At 31.3% G+C, this 24,569-nt stretch overlaps 1 protein-coding gene across 1 annotated transcript; it reads right to left on the bottom strand.

Moving 5' to 3' along the window:
• Nucleotides 1-2,005: 2,005 nt before the first annotated feature.
• On the bottom strand, nucleotides 2,006-24,377 carry LOC127722032 (sulfide:quinone oxidoreductase, mitochondrial-like). Its single transcript, XM_052228882.1, has 10 exons — nucleotides 23,843-24,377; nucleotides 20,661-20,831; nucleotides 16,695-16,748; nucleotides 15,663-15,860; nucleotides 12,348-12,451; nucleotides 11,820-11,928; nucleotides 9,473-9,656; nucleotides 7,014-7,081; nucleotides 6,092-6,270; nucleotides 2,006-3,533 (listed from the first exon to the last, which is right to left on the bottom strand). The coding sequence occupies exons 1-10, from the start codon at nucleotides 24,041-24,043 to the stop codon at nucleotides 3,449-3,451; spliced, it is 1,353 nt and encodes a 450-aa protein (XP_052084842.1). The 5' UTR covers nucleotides 24,044-24,377; the 3' UTR covers nucleotides 2,006-3,448.
• Between the last annotated feature and the right edge of the window lie 192 nt (nucleotides 24,378-24,569).

Here is a 24,569-nt window from a genome sequence, read left to right on the forward strand (position 1 = left end):
TAGATTCAGCATATCAAAGAACCCCATATATTCAATTTTTGTTGAAATCAAACAAAGTTTAATTTTGGACCCCAATTTGGACCAACTTGAAAACTTGGCCAAAAATCAAAAATCTAAATACATGTTTAGATTCAGCATATCAAAGAACCTCATATATTCAATTTTTGCTAAAATCAAACAAAGTTTAATTTTGGACCCTTTGGACCTTAATGTAGACCAATTTGAAAACTGGACCCAAAATTAAAAATCTAAATACACTGTTAGATTCGGCATAACAAATAAATAAATGTGATCAAAGATTTTACAAATCTAATGCGCCATACTGTGCAATTAAAGATTACTTCTTGAAATTTTTCAATATTTGAAATTTGAAAAAAAAATAATATTTGAAGAATAATTCTTTTTAATTTCTGAAATCTGAAATGAGAAAAAAATTGACCCCCCACAATTTCTTTTTATCCCCCCCCCCCCCTTTTTTTCCCCCAAAAAATTCTTTCCCTCAAGATATGGTCAAAATCTCAATTCAAATTTCCAATGGAGTTGGCAACCATAATTACCCATTTAAATTTACCATAGTGCTAACTTAATCTATTTTATAATAGAATTAAAAATATAGTGTCAAATCTTTCATATGGATTTTTTTGTAAAAAAAAAGATGCAACATTTGCAGATATTTTTACTGGTCTTCCTTTATAAATATGCATTTCTTTAAACATAATTTAAAAGCAGTGTAAGGGAAGTAACCAAAACGTTGTATTTGGATTACCTCCCTTACACTGTTTTAAATTATCTTTATTGTTCATTAACCATTACTTTATACATAATTTAAAAGCAGTGTAAGGGAGATAATTTCAATGATGTATTTGATTTATCTCCCTTACACTGCTTTAAATTATGTTTTGTACTAAAGTATTTGTCCATTAACCAGGACAACCTTGTTTTTCCCCCTTTTTTGCCCCTAATTCCTAAACGGTTTGAGCCATAACCCCCCAAAGCAAATCCTAACCATCCCTTTGTGGTATGGAAACTTGTAGTATAATTTCAGAGAGATCCATACACCGTTCCACAGTTATTGTCTGGAAACTAGAAAATGCTTATTTTTGGCCCCTTTTTGGCCCCTAATTCCTTAACTGTTGGTACCATAACCCCCAAAATCAATCCCAACCTTCCTTTTGTGGTATTTAACCTTATGGTCAAATTTCAAAAAGATCCATTCACTTAAACTACGACGACGACGACGACGCCAACGTCATACCAATATACGACCACAAAATTTTTTTGCGGTCGTATAATAATGGGATGTCAGAGTAATGGGCTGTTGGAATAAGGGTTGTCACCCGATTTACTGTGGATTCATTTATTTTCGTGGGTACCAATTTTCGTGGATTGAGGAAATCTTGCATATTCGTGGATATTTGATTTCGTGGTTTTCCGAAAGTCTACATATAATCATACAACAAATTTTCAATTCGTTGAACATTTAAGTTCGTGTTTTCCCTGTACCCATGAAATCTACGAAAATTGGTATCCAACGAATAATAAGGAATCCACAGTAATTACTCAACCCTCCCTTAGCCTGGAACAGTGGTGTAACAGGACAGCATTAGATTTTCAAAAAAAAAAACAAGTGAATCTGTAAGCTACTGCTCACTAATGATATCCCCACCCTGCTAAAAGTATAAGGTAAACAGGAAGTTGTTGAGTGATGAATCTGAAAACGCATCACATGGTATAGCTGACTCATATAAACCCTGAAAACAAATTTCAGAAATCTTTGTAATGTAGTTCCTGAGAAAGATGCGACGAAAAAATACATGGGACGGACGGACGGACTGACTGACGGATGGATGGACGGACAGACAGAGGTAAAACAGTATACCCCCACTTTTTTTAAAGCGGGGGTATAAAAATACTCTAAACAAGCCATGTTAAAATCCATGCAGATGAATCACCACTTATTCATATATAGGGAGCTGAATCACATGACAGAAAACTAACAAATTGCTTTATAATAATATAATAATTTATTGTATTCAAAAAATTCAAATAACAAATATATATATAGTTGAAAGATTTTAAATACTAATTATTCAACTGAAAACAATTAGAAAATGGTGTTGTTTACCTGTTAACATAAAAACAAGATGCTGGGAATGTCTTATTTGCTTTTTGTATTTTCCTTTCACAGTTAAACCTTTTTCTTTATTGATAAATGTTAAACAAAGTTTTTCAAATGCTACTTTATGCGGCTACAACATGGTAAAGTGGATGTTTGGAGGGCAACCTTGCGACCTGAGGTCTCGCTTCAAAGGACCTTTGACCTTTAAAAATGTCTGAAACCGAGAATCAGATCAGTTTAGAACTGTATAAATTGTGACCTGAGAGGAGTACAGTTTTGGAGACCTCTTCATATACAATAAAAATACATGGGTATCAAAAGATTTTAGTACAACAGTTTAGTTTAAATATATATGATCACAGTATATAACATATTTTAAATCAATCAGATGGTCAAGCAAAAATGTATATAAAAAGAAGAAACATCAAAGTCAGTTTCCTTATCTGCAAAATTTTGTGCATAAAATATCCAAGGGGTCATTTTGGAACATAAGAATTCCTTGTAAATCTTATAAACATCAATAATTCCTAATCACAGTAACACATTCCTTAGTTTGACAAAAATCTGGTTAGACAAGTTTTATACTTATTTCACATTGACTCGCAAACTAGATCAATTTACATTTGAACTACATGATTTCACATAAGTTAAGAACAACATTTATATGGAACTCTCAAAAAACAAAGTATTTTTCCATTGTGACTTTAATATAATTCTATACAAAATGAAAAAACATACAAAAAAATACTAATTTCTGAAACTGCAATGGATTGTACTCTTCTAAACACTTTATAAACTTTTGTGTGCTCAATCAATCTTAAATACTTTAAATTCACATTTAACATTATACAAAACAATAATAAAGTGTAACACAATTTATAAAACTGGCCTGCATTTCGTTATAAAGCTAATCAAAAAAATTGTTCTGTTACCTGCCTCCTTACCTTCAATGCATATTCATGCCTACCATAACACATTTTATGGACATTTTTGGTTAAGCACCATTAAAAGTACAGAAATTTTCCATACAGGTATATACACTGTAGTTAATATATAATAGTTATAAAAAGTAATTTAATTTCACCTAACTGCTTACCCAAGAGGCAGGAAACAAGCAAATATATTTTTTGGGACTTAAATTAAGAGAACTTTTCTCTAATCCAACAATAAAAGAATGTCAATATGACAAAATTCTAAAGTTATGACTTTGGTTTGTTATGCATTTATCACTATTTAAATGTCTGTATCAATCTTTATTTAATCACAGAAGAATACACTTGATTGTTTTCTCAGTCATCTTCTCCAAAACATCATATAGTCTCTTATATCCTAAGCAGAGGCCGCCTGCTTTTCTGGACCATCCATTCCTAAGTGCATTAATTTCCTATAAACACCTGGCCCATTCCAATGTCCACTGAAAAAGATAATAGATATTCCTATTAAAAAAGAATTCTTATAAAACAATATTCACAACATTTTTAATATTGATTTGTACTGAACACTCTTAAAATTTTCTTAGCAATAATTACTGTAAATTAAATTCAGAAAATTACTGATGCATTTATTATTGCAATTTTTTGACAATGGAAAAAAAAGAAAGCTTAGTTATTGAGATTTCAGGAAATGGTGCATATAAAAAATGCTATCAAAATCTTTACTTTTACAACTTTTCACAATAATAAAAACATCCCAAAAATATCTGAATTTACAGTACTTTATTGATACTGTTGAGGTATTTTGCATGTCCATGCCATAATCATAGGAGATAGAAATACACATTACCACTTAAATCATGTATTCATAAATTTGAAGAATAATATAGTATTAAAGGTTATTTTAAAGGAGAGTATTGATGTACATGTATACATTTTTTTGGATACCATGATTCAGAACAATGAATTAAGACATCATATATATGCCATCATTGATTGGAATAATGCTTGCATCAATCAGATAAAGCAATTACTGTGGATTCATTATTGTTTATAGGATACCAACATTTGTGGATTTCGTGGGTAAATGTTAACCAAGAATTTAGATGTTCAACAAAGTACATATATTCCATAGGCTTGTATGCAGACTATAGGAAAACCATGAAATCCAATATCCACGAATATATTCAATTTTACATTAATCCACAAAAATTGGTATCAATGAAGAAAAAAAAGGAATCCACAGGAATACTCATAATAAACATGCTGGATGGTACATTGGACATTTGGTCCAGTGGGAGATTAATATTAACGGGTATGAATTTAATTTTACTGGAAATTGATACCATAATTGATAATCCATAAATATTTTATCTTGGATAGGAATCAAAACTTAATTCTTTAATAAAGGATTTACTGATGCATGTGATGTTTTGGCTTTCTTTGGCTTAATCACATTTTAATTGGAGTTATCTTCCTTTGTTCATAATTGTAGTTTAACTTGAAATTTTTTTTTTTAGAACAGATATCTTTTTGCTTTTTTATTATAATCATGATAATTGATAAATTTTAACACTTTCACATCACACCGTAATACTTAGGTTTCGGGTTTCTTTTATATATGAGGGTAAATAACTATATACTGTGAAGAAATTGTTCTGAACAATGTAAGTAATTATGGTTAAACATTTCTTCTATGTGGATAGATTCACACAGCATGCACATCTTGTGTATTAATTATCAAAATAGTTATTTTTTTTATGTACGGTTATACACATGCACATCATTTAGTAACTTAAATATCTGAGTATATATTATAAATTGACATGGGCAAGGATATGATCTAAGGAGTGTTCACCTCACTACATGTAACTTTTGAAGGTAGATATGAGGATAAGAAGATCTAGCTATTAAGCCAATGACAAAAGTGTTTTGACTATATTTTATGCAATATTCTAATATGACGACCTATATATCGTCAACCAGTAAAATCACAGTATATCTACTTTTGGCACAAGTGCATTGTAATACACAAAACTGGCTGTTCCACGTTACGCCCAACTTATTTACACTACCAGGTATTCTCAACTTGTGACATCAAAACCCACAGTTTACGTAGGCCAAGATTCAAATACAATATAGTTATCTCTATTCTAAAGCAAAATAAATAAATCAGTCGATTTCAATTTAATTTTCGATGTAAAATTTCATAAAACGAAAACTCTGCGAAATGATGTTATCGTCTTTGCATGGCAACTAAACAAGGTGACGTCATATGTATGCTTCCGGCATCAAATGTAAACACCAGGCGTTTTAAAGCTTCCTGTATGCCTCAGAATGCAATAAAGTTACATAAAAAGAACATATTTAGGTGAAAAATGTGAGTTTTTTTAATTTATTATTGAAAAATATAATATAACTGATCATTACTAATATTATCATATGGGGTAAAACGGAACAGCCAAAACAGTATCGTGTATATAGGGCTTTCACGGTTAACAAAATTACAGAATTTGTCCTACAAGAATCGAAATAATTCATGGCAGCCTCGCTATCGCTCAGGATAAAATAGTCGAATATAAATGCCCAACCCATGGTTAAATGAAAACAAATCTACGGCTGCCATGAATTATTTCTTAATTACTCAAAAAACCTGTTAGCAAATAACAATACAGATGAATGCAACTTGTGACCTCGACATATTCTGTATGTGCCTGTTCCAAGTCAGGAGCCTGTAATTTAACAGTGGTCTTTGGTTGCTGTATGTCATATTTGCTTTTTGTTTATTGTTTTGTACATAAATCGCACCATTATTTGTCTCCATTGAATTGTTTTACATGTCATTTTGGGACCTATTATAGCTTGCTATGCGGTATGGGTTTTGCTCATTGTTGAAGGTTGTACGATGACCGATAGTTCCTAACTTCTACATCATTTAGTATATGGTGGAGCGTTGTCTCATTGGCAATCATACCACATCTTTTTACTTATATAAGAACACAAAACAAAACATGATAAAACAGAATATGCATTTACTTACCTCATCATCATATGCCAGTAGATCTGAGGCATTACATCTTTCTTCATGTGATACATAGTCATCCTCTCCTTCCCCTGGTTTATTGGGAATGTTTCCAGGGGATTGCCATCAAAATCAAACTCTGCTAAAATACATTTTCCTCTGGCTGTGATCAACGGACAGGATGTGTAACCATCATACTGGTCAAATAATTACAAAATTGAATTAATGGAAATTTGGAAATTTTTAAGTGCATAGTAATTGCAATTTAGTTCTTGCAACTTTTTAACAATGTACAAAAATGCAAGATTACTTATTGTGATTTCATGAAACTTTGCATGTAAATAATGCATCAAAATTTAAATACAATTTTTTATTTTTGATAAACCTATCAAACAGCAATTTTTGCAATAATAAAAAAACACCTAAAATTTCTGAACTTATGGTACTGCTAGAGATGAGAAAAGTGTGCAAAGTGAGTTCCCATTGCAATGTGTTGTAAGAAAACTTTAAACGTGTACACATATTATATTTTAGTTCATTTTTTTTCCATAATCTTGTGATTTTGGTTTATAATAATATTCATTTTAAATGTAAACATAAAAAATTCCAACTATTTTCGCAAGCTATTTATTTCTTAACTTACTTGTCATTCATGGTTTATTTTAATGTTATCATTAACTTAGATGTTGCATACCAGGTTATGTGTCCAGTTTTGTTCCCAGTTTTAAGCTTTGAAGGGAATGTTAAATCTTTGCAATGGTCATAATGTTAGCGTTTTCTGGTATCACACAATACATTTACAATGTACAAAACTATAGTGGAGAAATTTTCAAACTCTCAAAGATGGTGTTTTCTATTATTCAGTGAAAGATATGCTTTGGAAGTAAATCTGACAGTAATCAATCCCGCATGTCGTGCATGTTTTAATATCTAACTTTACCTGGGCAGTCATCGGTTTGTCAGCCATCACAGCTTTCAGATTTGTCTCTAAAATCCCACACTGTGCAGCTACAATTATATGTTTTACATAATCACTATGAAGAATATTCATCAGGTTTAGGTTTAAACACTTACATCTTTATAAGAAAAAACATAAAACAAGTGAACTGCACAATCGAAATATAACTTTTGTGCAATATTAAAGGATTATGGCTTGCTATTTAAACTGTTGATTCTAGTAGTAATTTCATCTTTCAGACATTTTAAATACACAGAAAAAAATCTTTATTCATGTTTACATGGACCAAAACAACTATCAAATTGAATGATGAATATGCAAATTCACATTTTTTGCTCTCCTTTGAGTGGTCTCTTAAAACAGGTTTCACTGTATTACGGAAACATATCTATCTTTTTTTTTTTTTTTTTCATAAACTGAGGACATAGTATCTGTAAAGTGCAATTATTTTTGCAGACTTGAAATTTGTAAGACTTGTTTTTCTTGTCTCTGAGTCTAATCCTCCTTAAAGGGATTTACAGGAGGAGAGATCTTTTTGTAATTTTATTTCAATCAAGAAATAAACAATACTTCATAATTTCCGTGAGATATTAGTTTTTAATAATTTTCACAATTCAAGTATTATAGTGAAAATATCCCTTGCTAAAATTTAATACTACATTCATATGAAACTTCAAATTTAAAAAAAAAGTTGAAAATGATTTATATACTTGAATGGATAAGTTTTAACAATAAAACAAGTGTATGTAAACTTTCTTGTAAAAATAAAATCCTTTATACATGTTATATTATCAATACCTTCATAAATGTGCTACTTTCCAGAAAGATCTTTTTGACCATGCCGGATTTGGTGGTGTAACATCTTTCAAATTCTATTCGAATTATTTTTCAAAGAATTCCGCTCAAGCTGGTACTAGGGGGCGTCTTAAACTTACAGTGAGTTGAGAGTTTTTTGCTCCATGTTGAACGCCTCACTGTGACATTGAGATGAAGAACAGCAAAAAAGTAATGTTCCTTTGTTTTTTGTGTGTTTTTTTGCTGTGCAAGTGCTGATTTTGTGTCATGGATGGGTACCCCATATCCTTTTTCTTTGCTATTGAATTATTGTCTTCCCATACACTTAATTCGTTGATATTTTCCTGTATTTCTCGTTAGAACTTGGGCCAAAACACAGCACAAGTGCAAGGGGAAAAGGTGATGAAAGAATGAAAACAAATGTGTTCTGGAAAGTAAATAGTAATAACTGATTTTTAAAGAACAAATTTAATACAAATCATTTAACAACTTTTAAGTAAAAGTTTAATTAACAAATGGGAACGCATGAAAAATATAAAAAAAATCATGGCTCTATCGTTTCACTTATTAGTCATGTGCTCCGCATGCTCTGTGTTGATTGTTTATCAATATCACAATCGGGTAAACCAACAAACTCTAAGGTTAATTAGCTTGGGATCAACTATCACTGAATGAATTATTATTGGTTTATAATACGTTATAGATTTGTAATAAATATAAAAAAAGTGCATACAGAACTTAGTTTAGTTTATTTTCATGCATTCATATTTTATAGTGTGTTTTTCTATGTTGTAATATTACACTTCTATTTCCGGTTAGGGTGAAAGTTGGTGCCTGTTAAAACGTTTAAACGCACTGCATTTGTTTGCACCTGTCCTAAGTCAGGAACCTGTTTCAGTGGTTGTAGTTTGTTGATGTGGTTCTTAAGTGTTTCTCGTTTCTCGTTTTTTATATAGATTAGTCCGTTGGTTTTCCTGTTTGAATTGTTTTACACTAGTCATTTTGGGGCCCTTTTAATATAGCTTGCTGTTTGGTGTGAGCCAAGGCTCCGTGTTGAAGGTGTACTTTGACCTATAATTAATTTTTACACATTGTAACTTAGATGGAGAGTTGTCTCACTGGCACTCATACCACATCTTCTTATTTCTATTGGTTCATTAATTTTGATAAAATTAAAATTACAAGAAACTCGTTTCATATGACTTTTAGGCATATATATCATAGTCAAAAGACAAGAACAACAAGAGAAAATAATCTTGCTAACAGGCTTGGTTTTAGATGTTGTGAACTTTAAACTCAATTTACAGTGGTTTATTTTCAAATATTCAAAATGTGTCCTTTTTAAAGCTAAAATCTATCTCAAGTGTACTCAAATACTTGAGTATATTGATTTGTTATAAGTTAGGCCTAAGTTTTTTCATTTGAATTTTTTACATTTTTAATCTGCCTGGGTCTTTATTTATAGCTCACTATAAGGTATGGGTTTGTTTCATTATTAAAGGTTAGATAGTAACCTATAATTGCTTACTACCACTTCTTTTTTACTCTGGTTGATAGTTGACTAATAATCTATCGTACCACTTTCTCCTCATTTTTATATCAAATACTGTAATCCACAGGACTAGCTAAAACCTATATTGTCATACCTGCTGCAGCAGCTGTCTTTGAGGTAGGTGCATTGGTACAATCACCAATTCCAAATATATTGGAGTATTTCTTATGTTGTAAAGTGTTCTTATCAACATCAACAAAACCATTGGCATCTACCAATGGACTATCTCTAACAACATCTGGTGTAGACATTGGTGGAGTCACATGGAGAAATTCATACTGAAAAGACATAAAATGAATACTGTAAATTCATAGAAATTTTTGCATGCATTTTTTATTGCGATTCCTGAACAATGGATAAAAAGGAGTTTCATTAATATGATTCCAGGGAATGTTACTTATAATGATTTCAAATTTATAATGCAAGTTTTTATTTTTGCGAAACCAGGCCTGTCGCAACTAAACTTTGCTTTGATATATATCCAACTGGCTATTCATGTCTCTAACAAACAAGGCACAATAGCTACTAAAATCTGTAATTTCAGAGAAAAAAACCCATATAAAACATCTGCATTATATTGACGTATTTAACTTAGTCTTTAAAAGTATAAGTGGGCATTTGGATCACAAAAACATTTTATGCACATATAAGTATTGCAATGCATAAAATTCCACTAAATTGTTTCTGTGACTATGTGTACACTCATATTTAACTTTACAAAATCATATTGTTTGGAATCATTCTCTAGAACAAGAGTGCACACGCTGAAATGTCTCGCCTTCTTTACTAATCATTGATATTATGTTGATAGTCCTAAATATAAAGCTTTATTACAACTGTCACATAAACTTAACATTAACCAAGTTAACTAAACATTGACCAATGAACCATGAAAATGAGGTCAAGGTCAGATGAACCATGCTAGGCAGGCATGAACAGCTAACAATTTATCCATACAACAAATATAGTTGACCTATTGCTTATAGTTTTAGAAAAACAGACCAAAACACAAAAACTTAATACTGAGCAATGAACCTTGAAAATGAGGTCAAGGTCAAATAAAACCTGTGTGACTGACATATAGATCATAAAATATTTCCATACATCAAATATAGTTGAACTATTGCATATAGTATTAGAAAAAAAGACCAAAACTCAACAACTTAACTTTGACCACTGAACCATGAAAATGAGGTCATGGTCAGATGACACCTGCCCGCTAGACATGTACACCTTACAATCATTCCATACACCAAATATAGTAGACCTATTGCATACAGTATAAGAAAAACAGACCAAAACACAAAAACTTAACTATAACCACTGAACCATGAAAATGAGGTCAAGGTTAGATGACACCTGCCAGCTGGACATGTACACCTTACAGTCCTTCCATACACCGAATATACTAGACCTATTGCTTATAGTATCTGAGATATGGACTTGACCACCAAAACTTAACCTTGTTCACTGATCCATGAAATGAGGTCGAGGTCAAGTGAAAACTGTCTGACGGGCATGAGGACCTTGCAAGGTACGCACATACCAAATATAGTTATCCTATTACTTATAATAAGAGAGAATTTAACATTACAAAAAATCTTAACTTTTTTTCAAGGAGTCACTGAACCATGAAAATGAGGTCAAGGACATTGGACATGTGACTGATGGAAACTTCGTAACATGAGGCATCCATATACAAAGTATGAAGCATCCAGATCTTCCACCTTCTAAAATATAAGCTTTTAAGAAGTTAGCTAACGCCGCTACCCGCCGCCGGATCACTATCCCTATGTCGAGCTTTCTGCGACAAAAGTCACAGGCTCAACAAAAATTCCTATTTATGACAACATCATAACCAAGCTTTGATAAAAATGATGCACTTCCAATACATTATTGTGTAAGGGGAAGAGTTTATTGCTACATTTAGTCAGCACTCAGCAGTACTCCTAAGGCCAAAGATCATATATTCAAAGTTAACTATAGCAAGAATGGTTTTGCTTTGGAATAAAATTAACTGAAAATAATAAATGTTTGTCTAGTTTCCTTAGAATGTAATCATACATAAAACATAATCTGAGCCATCAAAGCAAACATTTAGAAAAGAGGATCCTTCTTTTGTAGAAAATTGTCATACTGCAATAAATGAACTCTTCACCAATTTATAGGATTGTCTTTCATTGTGTAAATCTATTTTTAAACTTCATAAAAAAGGGAAAAATATAAATGGGGTCTATCTGATGGCTCATGGTCTGTTTCTCCTAGATGCATGTATGGTCTTGAGTCAATCAGTATTGTAGATAAGATTATGGAAGCCCAGAAATATATGGATGCTGATGGAACTCAATCTAGTTCTTCCCTCAACTTCAAAGAGGTCAGACAAGTCGATAGTCTAGGTGTACGAGAAGAGATAATTTTGCACATCAATGACTGTGCCTTACCTTAAATGTTTCTGTTTCTCCAGTTGGACTGTCTAAATTTTGGAAAATAGCTTCCCTTGTTTTTGGACGGACTTCTATTAAATTTCTCTTATAGTTGACCTTCATACCTCTACAATGTAACTTAACATGTAAGATAATTGCACTGTATTATAAATGATGAAATTTATGTCTTGAATCATATTCCTTCCAATTAAGGAAAATAACATTCATTTTTTAACAAAACAAGTTATTAAATGAGACCTCTAATTATGCTAATGATAATCTTTTCTTATGCTTTAATTTTTTAATATGTAATAACAAAAACTAAGGTTTCAGTTCTGTAACAGACTTGAATAACAGCTTTTAATGTGTTTTTTTGCTGTTCATGTACCGATTTTGCATCATGGATGGATACCCATGCATATCCTTTGTTTTTCTATTTCTAACTTTAAATTACCTTATTTAGACTTTTAGCATATTTATTTGAACCAAAGATCATACCCAATGAGCTATTGAATATAATGTTTTCCTATGTCATAGCAGACTTACCGACTTTCAATCACTTTATTAAGACTGTTAGCATATTTCTTTACACCAAAGATAACACCCAATGAACTATTAAATATAATATTTGCTTGTTCTCTCATACCGTTCTGGAAAAAAGAAATCAATTTAACTTTTGTTTCTTTCAGGTATTTGAAAATCAAAAAGTATTGTAAACTTATCAAAAACATCCTTCAGATATCAAGAATACATAGTCATGTAAGACAAATCATCATGGCCTTTAAAGCTGGTTATACAGTATGTGTTTTTCTCATTGTTGAAGGTCGTACAGTGACCTACAATTGCTTATTTCTCTAATTTTCATGCTATTTTCACATTTCTCAATCAGTGTTAGAAAAATATTTTTCATCTCTAGAGAAAACCTTGTTCTCAGCAAACGTTTGGTCGAAATTCAATTATGACGTCAAATGTTCTTGATTTCTTCTGAGGTTTCTATTGTGACGTCATGAAAAAGGCATCCATTTCTGATGACGTCACATATAAAGAACACAACTTTCTGCAAATCTTTGAAAAGGAAGGATATTACGATATTTCTCCACTCTCAACAGTTAAATCTTAAATATTTAATAAGCTCGGCAAGCCTCAAGTTTTAAATTTTAAAATTAAACTGTCTCGATTAGAGAAATGTTGTAACACACTTGATGCAATGGTAGAATCTATATACCTTTGTCATTTGAACTGTGATGGATAGTAGTCTCATCGGCAATCATACCACATCTCCTTATCTTATATGTATTTGAGTGTTGTTTTGGCCTTTCAAACTTCTTGCAATTAATTCAAGAAAGACTGCAAAATTGCCTACATTGTATCATCTTAGATCTTCCCACTTATACAGATGTTAGAGGGTAGGAAGGGACTTCCAAAATCACCCTACAACTAACATACATGTACTTTCTTCAAGTAATTGTGGCAGAGTCATATTTGATTGATATATTAAATATGATATTGTTGATTATTAATTTTATTGCAGTGTTTGATAGAACTTTAGTTACTTATTGTTTCTATTTCTAGCACTATTGTTTTAGTATCATTCTCTTTTCCCTTTGTGAACCTCTTTTCTTTCATATCATTTTGGAGGGAAAATTTTAACCTTTTGATTGGTCAATCTTTGGGCCATTGGCCTTACTATAGTTTTTCTTTGTTTCTGGTAGATTTAGACTGCAGACATATTGGAATGCAGTTGTGAAAATTACCTGCTTTAATAAACTGATTTGTTATATTTATATTATACTTCATATTCTTGGATTTTCAATATTCTTATATGGTCCGTGTCAGGTATTTCGTAGTGCATTTCTTTTAGACAATAAATGAAAATTAAAAAAATCCCACCTGCGCTTTCTCAATAATATTTTTACAGTGTGTTGTACTATTTTTGGGACAAATTATATCAAAATTATAGAAAACTTCATCGGCTCTAACTCAAAATATGGACAATTTTATGTTAAGGGGGTCTTCAAATCTTTTGACAGCTTCCGAAGTGCTAATTTTTAACATTTTTCAGCTGGACCAAATCACTACTTTACTTTGAAATTCATGACCCAAATTTTTTTACAGTGTCATTTCACCCCCCTACTTGCTATTTGAGTCATAAAACATGGAGAAATAAATTTGGAAGGGGTATAAAAAAAATTAGCAAGTAACACACTGTCCACACTAGGGACTATATTCGTGGACAACGAAAAATCAAAGGACGATAACTGTGTACTCGGACCATATTCAGGTCAGTTGATTTACCTTATTCTAATTAACAAATTAATAGTATGTCATTTTAATACTTTATGAAAGGATTGAATGTATGTATTGAATGGAGGAATATTTGGAGTATGAAAGAGTAAAAGATTAAATCATTAAATAATAACACAGAGTCATATTAAACATTTTAATATAAAACATTCTTGTACTTTAAATATTATAAAGTTACATTAAAAGTAATAGATAGATAAATTTGGTATTTGAATAATACAGAACTCTGAAACTACATATTTTAAGTGTAGTTGTGTATTTTATCTAATTGGTGAAATAGTCCTGTCATTGGACTTATGAATGTTATATTTTTATTTATTCAGGATATGGATTAATACCTTGTTGTATGAGTAGTGCTCAGATTTTATATACACAGCACTGTGATGTTTTCCAACTAGTACACTGACCTATGTACCATATACATGGTAAGTATTGTGTTCTATGTTTTTTACATGTAATGTCTGTGCTGTCTATGTTTTATTTAAGTAAGTGCCTGTTTATGTGAAGTGTAGATTATGTGATGTATTTATTTTGGTCAGAATTCGTATACTTTGTATACAAATTTATTTATAAAATGGACAACTCATTAAGAGATTTGAGATGTATATAATTATTTATTATTATGAGATACATATGAATATTGTATTGGAAAGTTAACTAAAGAGTTAGATTTTTGTGCTTAAAGGGCTTATTTGAGTATATAGATATTAAAAGGAATGAGTATAAATTGTAGTTATTCCCCTTTGCCCATATGTTACATGTACTGTCTTGTCATGTGAATATTTATTATTTGTTGTTATATGTTTTAGGGTCTAAATATTGTGTATTAAAAGAAAAGAACCCTTAGATCATCATTTGTTGTATTTGACCAAGAAAATACATAATTATTCATATATCAAATTCACATACACTTATAAATGACCTACAACCCATGACCATCTCCATCATTCATTTAAATGGTGTAGGCTTAAAATATAGATCAACAGACTTATTCAAGGAGATATTTTTCCAAATAAAATTTCTTATTTATTTACATGTTCCTGTAAACAGTGAAGACAAATATCACTAATTAGTCACATTTCATTTACCATTAAAAACATTATCCCCTCGTGTAAATTTTATATTTGAAGATGATCAGAATCAGAAATAGAGAAATGTGAACAATAAGACCCTGCAAATATGTTTGACGCCAGAAATCACAATATTTAAAGTCCTCAAAAATAAAATGTTTTACAGTAAAATTGTGACCTACATTGTATTATCCTCATGAGATTGTTTATAAATCCCCTTCTATGACTTTGCCACAAGTACTTCATCTCGTTTTCTGTGTTCATTTTTTTTTCAAATCAGACATTTAATTTAAATCTTAATATATTCATTAGAATGTTTATAATTTATGATTTTTTTAAAAACATACCTTTCCATACTTACAGGCTGTCAAATATGATGAAAAAAAACGACATATTTTACTAAGGACACAGGCCTGATAACTTTCAAGTAACATTGCATGAGTTTAGGAAGATAGCAACTACACAATACTATACTATAAAGTCTTACCTTTCTCCACCAATCTTCAGCTAAATACATTATTTTCTGTGGTGCTCCTGCACATTTGATAGGGGTGTTAGGGAAAGTGAAGATAGCATTGCCTCCCTTGAAGTTTTGGATCGCTGGCCATGTTTTCTGTACGTAGTTATAATCATAGTTAGAGCACACTGTTGGGTCAGTATCAAAAGCTTCTGGTAGACCTTTAATCTAAAAAAATATTTTATTAAATAAATATGATGTGGATTCTTTATAATTTTTGGCATACCAATTTTCGTGAATATCATGGGTAATGGTTAACCACGAATTCAAATTTTCAACAAAGTAAACATTTTCTATAGGCTTGTATGTAGATTTCGGGAAAAACATGAAATTAAATATTATATTGTTATGATATTGTAACTGTCATATTTATTTAGTTGGCCTTATATGTATTGTGTGGCCTTATAATATATTTACATAATATAAATAATATTGTAACTGTGCAGTTTAGAAATCACTGGAACAATCATAGAGACTGATGGAATGATCAGAACTTTCTATTTGACTTACATAATAATTCCAGAATGATCAAAATAAAAGATGCGTAATTCAAACTTCTCACATTGTTCTAGAAGATTCCATTCTACAGTTTTCTTTGAGTTTCCCTTCCACAGTGTTCTAGAGATTTCCATGACAACAATATATATACAGACACTAAAGTTAAACTTTCAGACATTGACATCAATAGACATTAATATTCTCAGAAGTTCTCTCAATTGGATTGACACTTTTTTTAAGGAACAACATCATACTAGATTCGTGACCTATTGGACATAATATTCTGTTTAGATTCCCGAGAAGAATTCGGGATAAAGAAAAGACAAAAGATCGGACATATATTTTGACAGTTAAGTTGACATTTCTATTTGTGTAATACTTCTTGTAAACTTGTGTATAATAAATCTTGTTAAATTTTATTATTGATTTGTGTCTTTTAATTTGTTGGCTAAAATTTAAAGGTGATTTCTGGCCGTAACAATATATTAAACTTGTCAGGTTTACCTTGTTGTAATTCAGCTGTAGACCTGTCGACACTATTAGATATTCATATTTGACCTGAAAAATATAACATACATTGTATATGGTACAAATATTCTTTAAAAATAAGATTAAATCTAACCTTAGAAGGTAATGGATATTCTGTTAAGATTCTTTTCTGTTCTTAGGCTTCTATATATAGTCCTAATGCAGTCTCCACATTAAACTTTTGAATCCACAGGCCAAAATCTCAATCTTACAAAAAAGTTATTTAGATTCTATAGATCTATTTACATTTTGGTATTTAGCTAAACTTTGTCTTCAAATGACCATAGATCTGTCTCTAAATAAACTTCTGACATCATGCAACAATCACTTTTCAATTATGACGTCAATTTTTTTTTAATTGTGATGCCATATTTTTCTGGAACTTGTGTGATTGTAAGTAATGGATTAAAATTTGAATACAGGTATAAAAATGTCTATTGGCCTATTGACCTGATTTTTTACAGGTCCTAATGTAATTTTACAAGCCTGGTTTGATGGTCCTATGGGTAAAAATGTACATAAAGACTACTGATAAAAATGCGCCCCACCAGAAGCAGCTGGATACGACCGCAGAGGTTGAACTCTGAACAGTTGGGGCAAGTATGGACACAATAGTCAAGCTTGATACAGCTCTGAATTTGGATAGTGATTAAATATTTGAAACATTGTAGATTTCTGACACAAAATAAATGTGGTCAGATAACTTAAAAATTTGAAATGAGACATTTAATCTACTTAATGGTCCAATGTCCAAAACCTAATTCCATGGTTAGATTCAGCATATAAAAAAAAACACCATGAATTCAAACAAAGTCTAATTTTGGACCCTTTGGACCTCAATATAGACTAATTTGAAAACAGGGCCCAAAATGCACAGTTAGATTCAGCATATCATAGAACCACAAGAATTCAGTTTTTGATAAAATCAAACAAAGTCTAATTTTGGACCCTTTGGACCTCAATGTAGACCTATCTAAAAATGTCCAAATATCCAATATAGCAATACATGGTAAAAACCTCAAACAATTCAAGACCAAGGCTCTGTGTTGAAGGCCATACCATGACCTATAATGCAAATTACTTGGATGGAGAGTTGTCTCATTGGCACTCATACCACATCTTCCTATATCTATTTAAATTAATCCTCATTGAAATTGGTTAAAACAATGTAAAAGATTTGTATTTATTTTCAATTGAAGACTTCTTGCTGTTGTGCAATACTTAGTAAATCTGTTTACAAACTAAATATAATAATTTACACACCCTGTTTGGTGTGTATCTCCTGCCATATCAGTATTTGTTGCTTCTTTATATATAGATCAGAAATAATTTATGTTAAAACCAGCTTAGCCAGTATATTAGAAAAGTCTTGTTTTTGGCCCCTATTTGGCCTCTAGTTTCTTAACAATTAAAGCCACAACCCACAAAATTGACCCCAACCTTCTGTGTGTGGTATGGAACCTTGTGGTACAATTTTATAGAGATCCATTGACTAATACTTATAAGTATTTGTCCGGAAAACAGAAAAACCTTATTCCTCCCCCCCTTTTTGTCAATCCCAACCTTCCCTTCGTTGTATGGAACCTTGTGGTACAATTTCATAGAGATCCATACACTTATACACAAGTTATTGTCCGGAAATTAGAAAAATGCCTTTTTTGGCCCCTTTTTGACCCTTAATTCCTAAACAGTTGGGATCATAACCCCTGAAATCAATCCCAACCTTCCTTTTGTGCTATTGAACCTTGTGTTTAAATTTCATAGAGATCAATTCACTTATACTAAAGTTATTGTCTGGAAACCAAATGTCTAATGGACGATGAAGACGACGATATGATACTGTTAACAGGGAAATTTTTCGCGGCAGTTTTATTTTCGCTATTTTCGCAGTAAGAAGTGAAACGCGAAAATAAAACGAACGCGAAAATTTCAAGGGAACTCTTTTCATAAGATAATGACTATACATGTAAGTATATGATAGGATATGTAGAGGACCACTGTATAACACCGATTTTACAGACGACAGATCTATACCTCAAATGATAGCTGTATTTCTAAATGAAAAGCAATGTTAGAAATCATGACTTTAATTCAAGTTAATCTTATTAAAATGGAAGGCATCTTAAGCAAACAGACATTACAGATATTGTTATGTAAACAACACTTGTTACAAATATGTAAATGACACCTGTCAATCAGTAACAAAAATACCTCTTGAATCTACTACACAGATTAATCAGATTAAAAGACCGATTAATTAGCATTAGTCCTGACAGCATTTTATTTTTATTCACTTTTAATTAGGTTTTCTTTTCTGTTATTGTTTGTGCGTTTTTTTACAAGCAAACATGACACAACTTTTAATCTCCTTTAACATTAATGAACCGAAAACAAAAGATTTCTGATTGATTTTATCACTTAATTTACAATACATGTAAAGCGGTTCTCTATCTAAATCATTTATGAAAATATTTATATAGGTCACAGGGAAATCGCGAATTCAAAACGGCAAGCACTTAGATTGTGTTGATAAATCGCGAAATAAAGACGGCGCGAAAATTTCCCGGTTTACAGTAGCAATATACAAATGCAAATTTTTGGCGGTCGAATAAAAAGCTATTGAAAGAACATGTGTCCTATACATGTATATCGTAGTATTGCACAAGGTCATGTTTTTCTCTGACTGTTAATGAAGTCTTTACACTAAATCCATTGGATGTTGGATGCAAGATTTTTTTTGTTAGTCGTTATTGGGTTTGAGCTAGCTATCTGTGACTGGGAGTACTCTCAGATCTTTACTTAGTGTCTTTTTGTTGTGGGGATGTATAAGAACCCTGCCACGTCCACTCTGTTATATTTATTTCTGTTTGTATCCACCTGATGAGCATGGTGTATTAAGCCTTTTTCAACTGATTTTTATATTTGGTTCTTATGTTGTACTGTTACACCACTGTCCCAGGTTAGGGGAGGGTTGGGTGCCCACTAACATGTTTAACCCTGCCACATCATTCTGTTTATCATATTTGTTTTTTGTTCAATATTTTGTACATAAATTAGGCCATTAGTTTTCTGGTTTGAATTGTTTTACATTTGTCAATTCAGGGCTTTTAATAGCTGATTATGCTGTATGGGTTTTGCTCATTGTTGAAGGCCGTATGGTGACCTATAGTTGTTAATTTCTGTGTCATTTGGTCTCTTCTGGAGAGTTGTCTCATTGGCAATTATACCACATCTTCTTATTTTTATATCAGTTTTCCAAGAGCATGTGTCCTACACATGTATATCAGTATCAGTTAAGTATCCTTTGTTGTTGTTTTTAAATTCATGAAAGGGTTAAAGTAAATTCTAATATGATGCCTTTCAAACACTTTTGGTCTTTCCAAATGGGGGTATAAAAGTTATATTTTTTCCTATCAAAAGGGAGATGTGTGTCCTTTACAACCTGATCATAATCTGCTGTGTGGTGTACTTGTAACCAGTTCTACTTCAAACATTTCTTTTTTGTATTTGATAGCTCTGTAAATTATATTTCACCAATATGACCAAATATAAAAGTAATTATATTCAATGGCCTAGACGAAAAAACAAAGATCAAATGTAGGTGTGCTACTCACTATAACTTTCAATACTACCAGTCATTTGCCAGTGGCGGATCCATGGGGGGGGGGATGTTCTGTGGGTTGGAAACCTCCCCTTTTTTTTGACGATCAATGCTTTTGAATGAGGAAATATGGTTGGAACCCCCTTTTAAAAATAGCTGGATCCGCCCCTGACTACAACATCAAATTAAATTAAATTGCGCATGAATAAACGTGTCTCTACTTGAGGTTATAATGAGAGTCGATGGTCAGAAAGATGAGTCTACGGGTTTTAGGTGCATACAAATGGTCACATGTCAAGATTATTCGTGAACAGACAACAAATTAAATTTTATAAATCTACCTCTTCTCCCTCTGCTGTAGTAACTGTACATTTTTCAGGGTCAAAGGCCACTGCTTTGGTTTTCATCCACGTTCCTTTTTTAGGTAGTAACTTTGACATCTTCTGTACAGAATCTTGTAACTTCTTGACACCTCCCCCGACCAGAGTCCACATAGGCTGGTAGTAATGCTCCTGTTAACAATGGTTAATACATAACATCATAGCTGTTAGCTATAGAGGCAACATTCAATCTTCAGTAAAATAAACAAATTATTCTAAAATTTATTGTTTTTGATGATCTACAAAATTTATTATATACTGTGGATTCATTTATATTTGTGGGTACCAATTTTCGTGGATATTTGATTTTGTTGTTTTAAGAAATAAAAGACTATAGAAAATTTGTATTTAGTTTAAATTTTATGTTTACTTACATATATACCACACAAAATCAGTGAAAATTATAGTATTCCACAATCATGAGGATTGACAATTATTAATCATGTTAATCATGGTAATCATGTTAATGAATCCACAGTTTCAGATTTTAGAAAACAGGCACAAAATCTTGACCATTATCTATATATATTTTTCATATATTAGATTAAAGGAATGTGTACATGGTGTACTAAGCAGATTTATATACTGTGAATTCATTAATTTATGTGGGTATCAATTTTTGTGGATTGAGAAAAACTTGCATTTTTGTGGATTTGCCAAAGTCTGCATACAACCTTTTAGAAAATGTGTAATTTGTTGGACATTCAACATGTTTAAATCTGTGGTTTACCAGTACCCACGAAATCCATGAAAATTGGTACCCAACGAATAATAATGATTCCACAGTACAATAAATTTACAATATTTAAAGTGTTATTACTCTTTGCTCTTGATACATGTTTTTTATTGTTGTTGTCTTAAAAAATGTCTTTTATTGTAATACATTGTAATATATATGTTCTTTGTGAGCCCATTTGATGGAAAATAACACATCTTCCTCTTGTACCTTTTGATAAGTTTTAGTGTCAATTTAAGTTTCTTATAAACTGAGTCTGAAATGTTACAACATTAACAGAGTTTTCTAAACATTATTATAATTCATGATATTTTCTAAAACTGTGTGAGAAAGTGTGAGGTTATTATGACCATGATTTTAAGTATATTTTGCACATCTCATGATATCTGAATATATGTCAGAAAAAATCAGAAAAATAATTAATTTATTAAAGCATAAGTAACCATGGCAACAGGGAAAATAAAGAGCTGCGCCATGAGCGCATGATACGTCCGTCGCTTTTTCAAAGAATAAAGTTCCATAACTCCTCAATGTCATATCAGAAATTTCTAAAAAAAACTTAAGGGAGCTTATTTTAATAGATATAAACCAGTCACCAAAGTTTCATGAAAACTGGTCAAACCACTTTTGAGTTATTGTCCGAAAACTGGAAAATCCCCCCTTTTTTATGAATAAAACCCCATAACTCAGAAACGCAAAATCTAAACTTTATACAAAAATCGAAAGGATCTCACGTCAATAGATATAAACTATTCACCAAAGTTTCATGAAAATTGGTTAAAACGTTTTTGAGTTATTGTTCGACCTGATGACGACGGACGGATTGACTGACGGACAACGGTATACCGTAATACGTCCTGTAAACAGGCGTATAATTAGGTGTATAATATGTTTTTATCTTGAAAAAGGCACCAACCATTCATATGAGTAAAGTAAACAAACAATAACATAACCAGTACCAATTTCACTGCACCAGATGTTCATTTTGACAATAAATATCTCTTTAGCAGTGTAGTGATGCTCAAGGCCAAAATATTTATAAATCCAAAACTAATAAAAAAACTGAAGAATTTATAAACCGAAAAGGACAAAAAGTAGAGCCAAAATCAGGTCATATCATGTACTAACTGTCTTATTTAACCTAATTTCTTACTAATCAAAAACCTCATATTCCAGTCTTATTTGACAGTACTTGAATGAGTGATTTTCTAAATCACTGATTCAATTAACATTATGTCCATAAAGGTTGGAAGTAAGAGTTGTCTTTCTTTAATAATCACCTATTTAAGTAGTACAAATTAATCACTAGACTAAGTGATTTACTTTTATTGTAGCTTTAAATATAGAATACTAATGATCCAGGGACTAATTATGTTGCTAAAATTATCAGAACCAACATCTGTGTTGATAGGATGACCGGGTCATGTCAGGTGATGACCTTGTACTAAATCTAGGATAATGACATAAAAATCACTTGTTTAAGTATCATACCTCAATTTCCTTCCAAAAAATCACTTCTTTAAGTATCATTATTTTAATAACCCCCACTAATTTCAACACCCCCGAACAGTGAAATTTTGATCACTGAACAGTAGAATTTTATTACATAATCTATAAGATGAAACCTTGAATTTTACAGGAAAAATACTCCCACTGCTGGGAAAAATCTGTTAAGAAAGTATCAGTTCATTATGTAAAGCCATTTTTATAGCATTTTTTCAACTAAAATAGAATTTGCAGCTAAATGATTGCATCAAAGGCATAAACCTTGCTGCTTAAAAGAAGCAAAAAGTTCATTTTTTTCAATTTTACTAATGAAAAGATATTATCTAAACCTATGTGTTTAAAATTTTGGTAAAACTACAAAATCACAATTTGTGACAAAACTTCAAATTTGCTACTTAAATAAGTGATTTAAAAATCACTTATTTCAATAAGTCCCCTGACTGTTTGACCTTGCTTGTATAAAAATATATTTTATACAGATGCTTAATTTTTTTTTCAATTTAATTTGATAACGTATGTGACATAATTCGGGGTCTGTTTGGGATTTACAGATCAGAGAATAATGGTCAGAAATAGAAATAAAATATAAAGAATAGAGACATGACCCCCCCCCCCCCCCAAAAAAAAACAAAACAAAACAAAAAAAACAAAAAAAAAACACCAAACAAACAAACAAAAACAACAACAAAAAAACAACCCACTCCATCCACACTTTTTAGGACCGATACTTAAAATAAGATATTTCTTCAATTACATTGATCAAGGCTAAAATTGACTGTTATCGTTTACAGGTCAATAAATAGAGCAACATGTGCTACATATTTTCAGTTCTATAATCATGTTAATTCAATAATTGTGGAATGTAAACTATGGTTTTGAGCTAATTTTAAGCCATACATACATCATTAGGTTCAATAATTCCAACTTTCTCACCGCCAACGTGATGCGCAAATTTATTTGCAACGGAACATCCACCGGCACCTGCACCCACAACAAGAACTTTAAAGTGTCGCTGCAAGGACGCCGGTCCTGTGGAAAAGTTCTTTGATAGACTTTGAATACAATTCCCTGGAAGTACCGCTAGCAATTTCATACTTTTCATTGTTTATTCTTTCAAGATTTTAGTAATTCAAGTGATGTCAACACGTTGAATATACGTGCACACTATCAGAAAATATGGCCTTGAAACCGCAAATATTTGTTTTGGTTCTTAACCGGAAGTTATTTGAATGAAGTATATAAAATGCGCATGTTGGTAGGATAAGACACGTCACGTTTCAGTATACATTGAAATAAATGACCTGTGACAAACATTACGTGCGATCGTACTCAGTAAAACAGATCACGTTTACAAAAATAATGGCATTGTCTCTTTCCCAAGTTTGTTTCAGGCTAATGACATACGAGGACATCGTTGTTTAAAAAAATTAACTTTATTCCACAGGCACACAGTTTGTCTCTAAAAATATACTTGAACTCCTGATCAAGTTTTTTTTTTAAATGAAAAACTTACCATTGGACAGGACAATTTATTTTTTTACCCTACCCTTTTTTTCCAAAATCCGTTTATTTTATCGTTTTCTATTAATTTTAATTATTTTCGCGTTTTTCTGTATCATAAGAACATA

This window comes from Mytilus californianus, unplaced genomic scaffold, assembly GCF_021869535.1.
Source record: "Mytilus californianus isolate M0D057914Y unplaced genomic scaffold, xbMytCali1.0.p SCAF_12, whole genome shotgun sequence".
Lineage (NCBI taxonomy): Eukaryota > Metazoa > Mollusca > Bivalvia > Mytilida > Mytilidae > Mytilus > Mytilus californianus.

Excerpts from the sequence above, each read along its gene's own strand:
- LOC127722032 (XM_052228882.1), bottom strand. The coding sequence starts at position 24,043 with ATGAAAAGTATGAAATTGCTAGCGGTACTTCCAGGGAATTGTATTCAA. Across the intron at positions 15,861-16,694 it reads TACAGCTGAATTACAACAAG|ATTAAAGGTCTACCAGAAGC; the intron begins GTAAACCTGACA and ends ATATTTTTTTAG. Across the intron at positions 9,657-11,819 it reads GAGAAACAGAAACATTTAAG|TATGAATTTCTCCATGTGAC; the intron begins GTAAGGCACAGT and ends ATGTCTTTTCAG.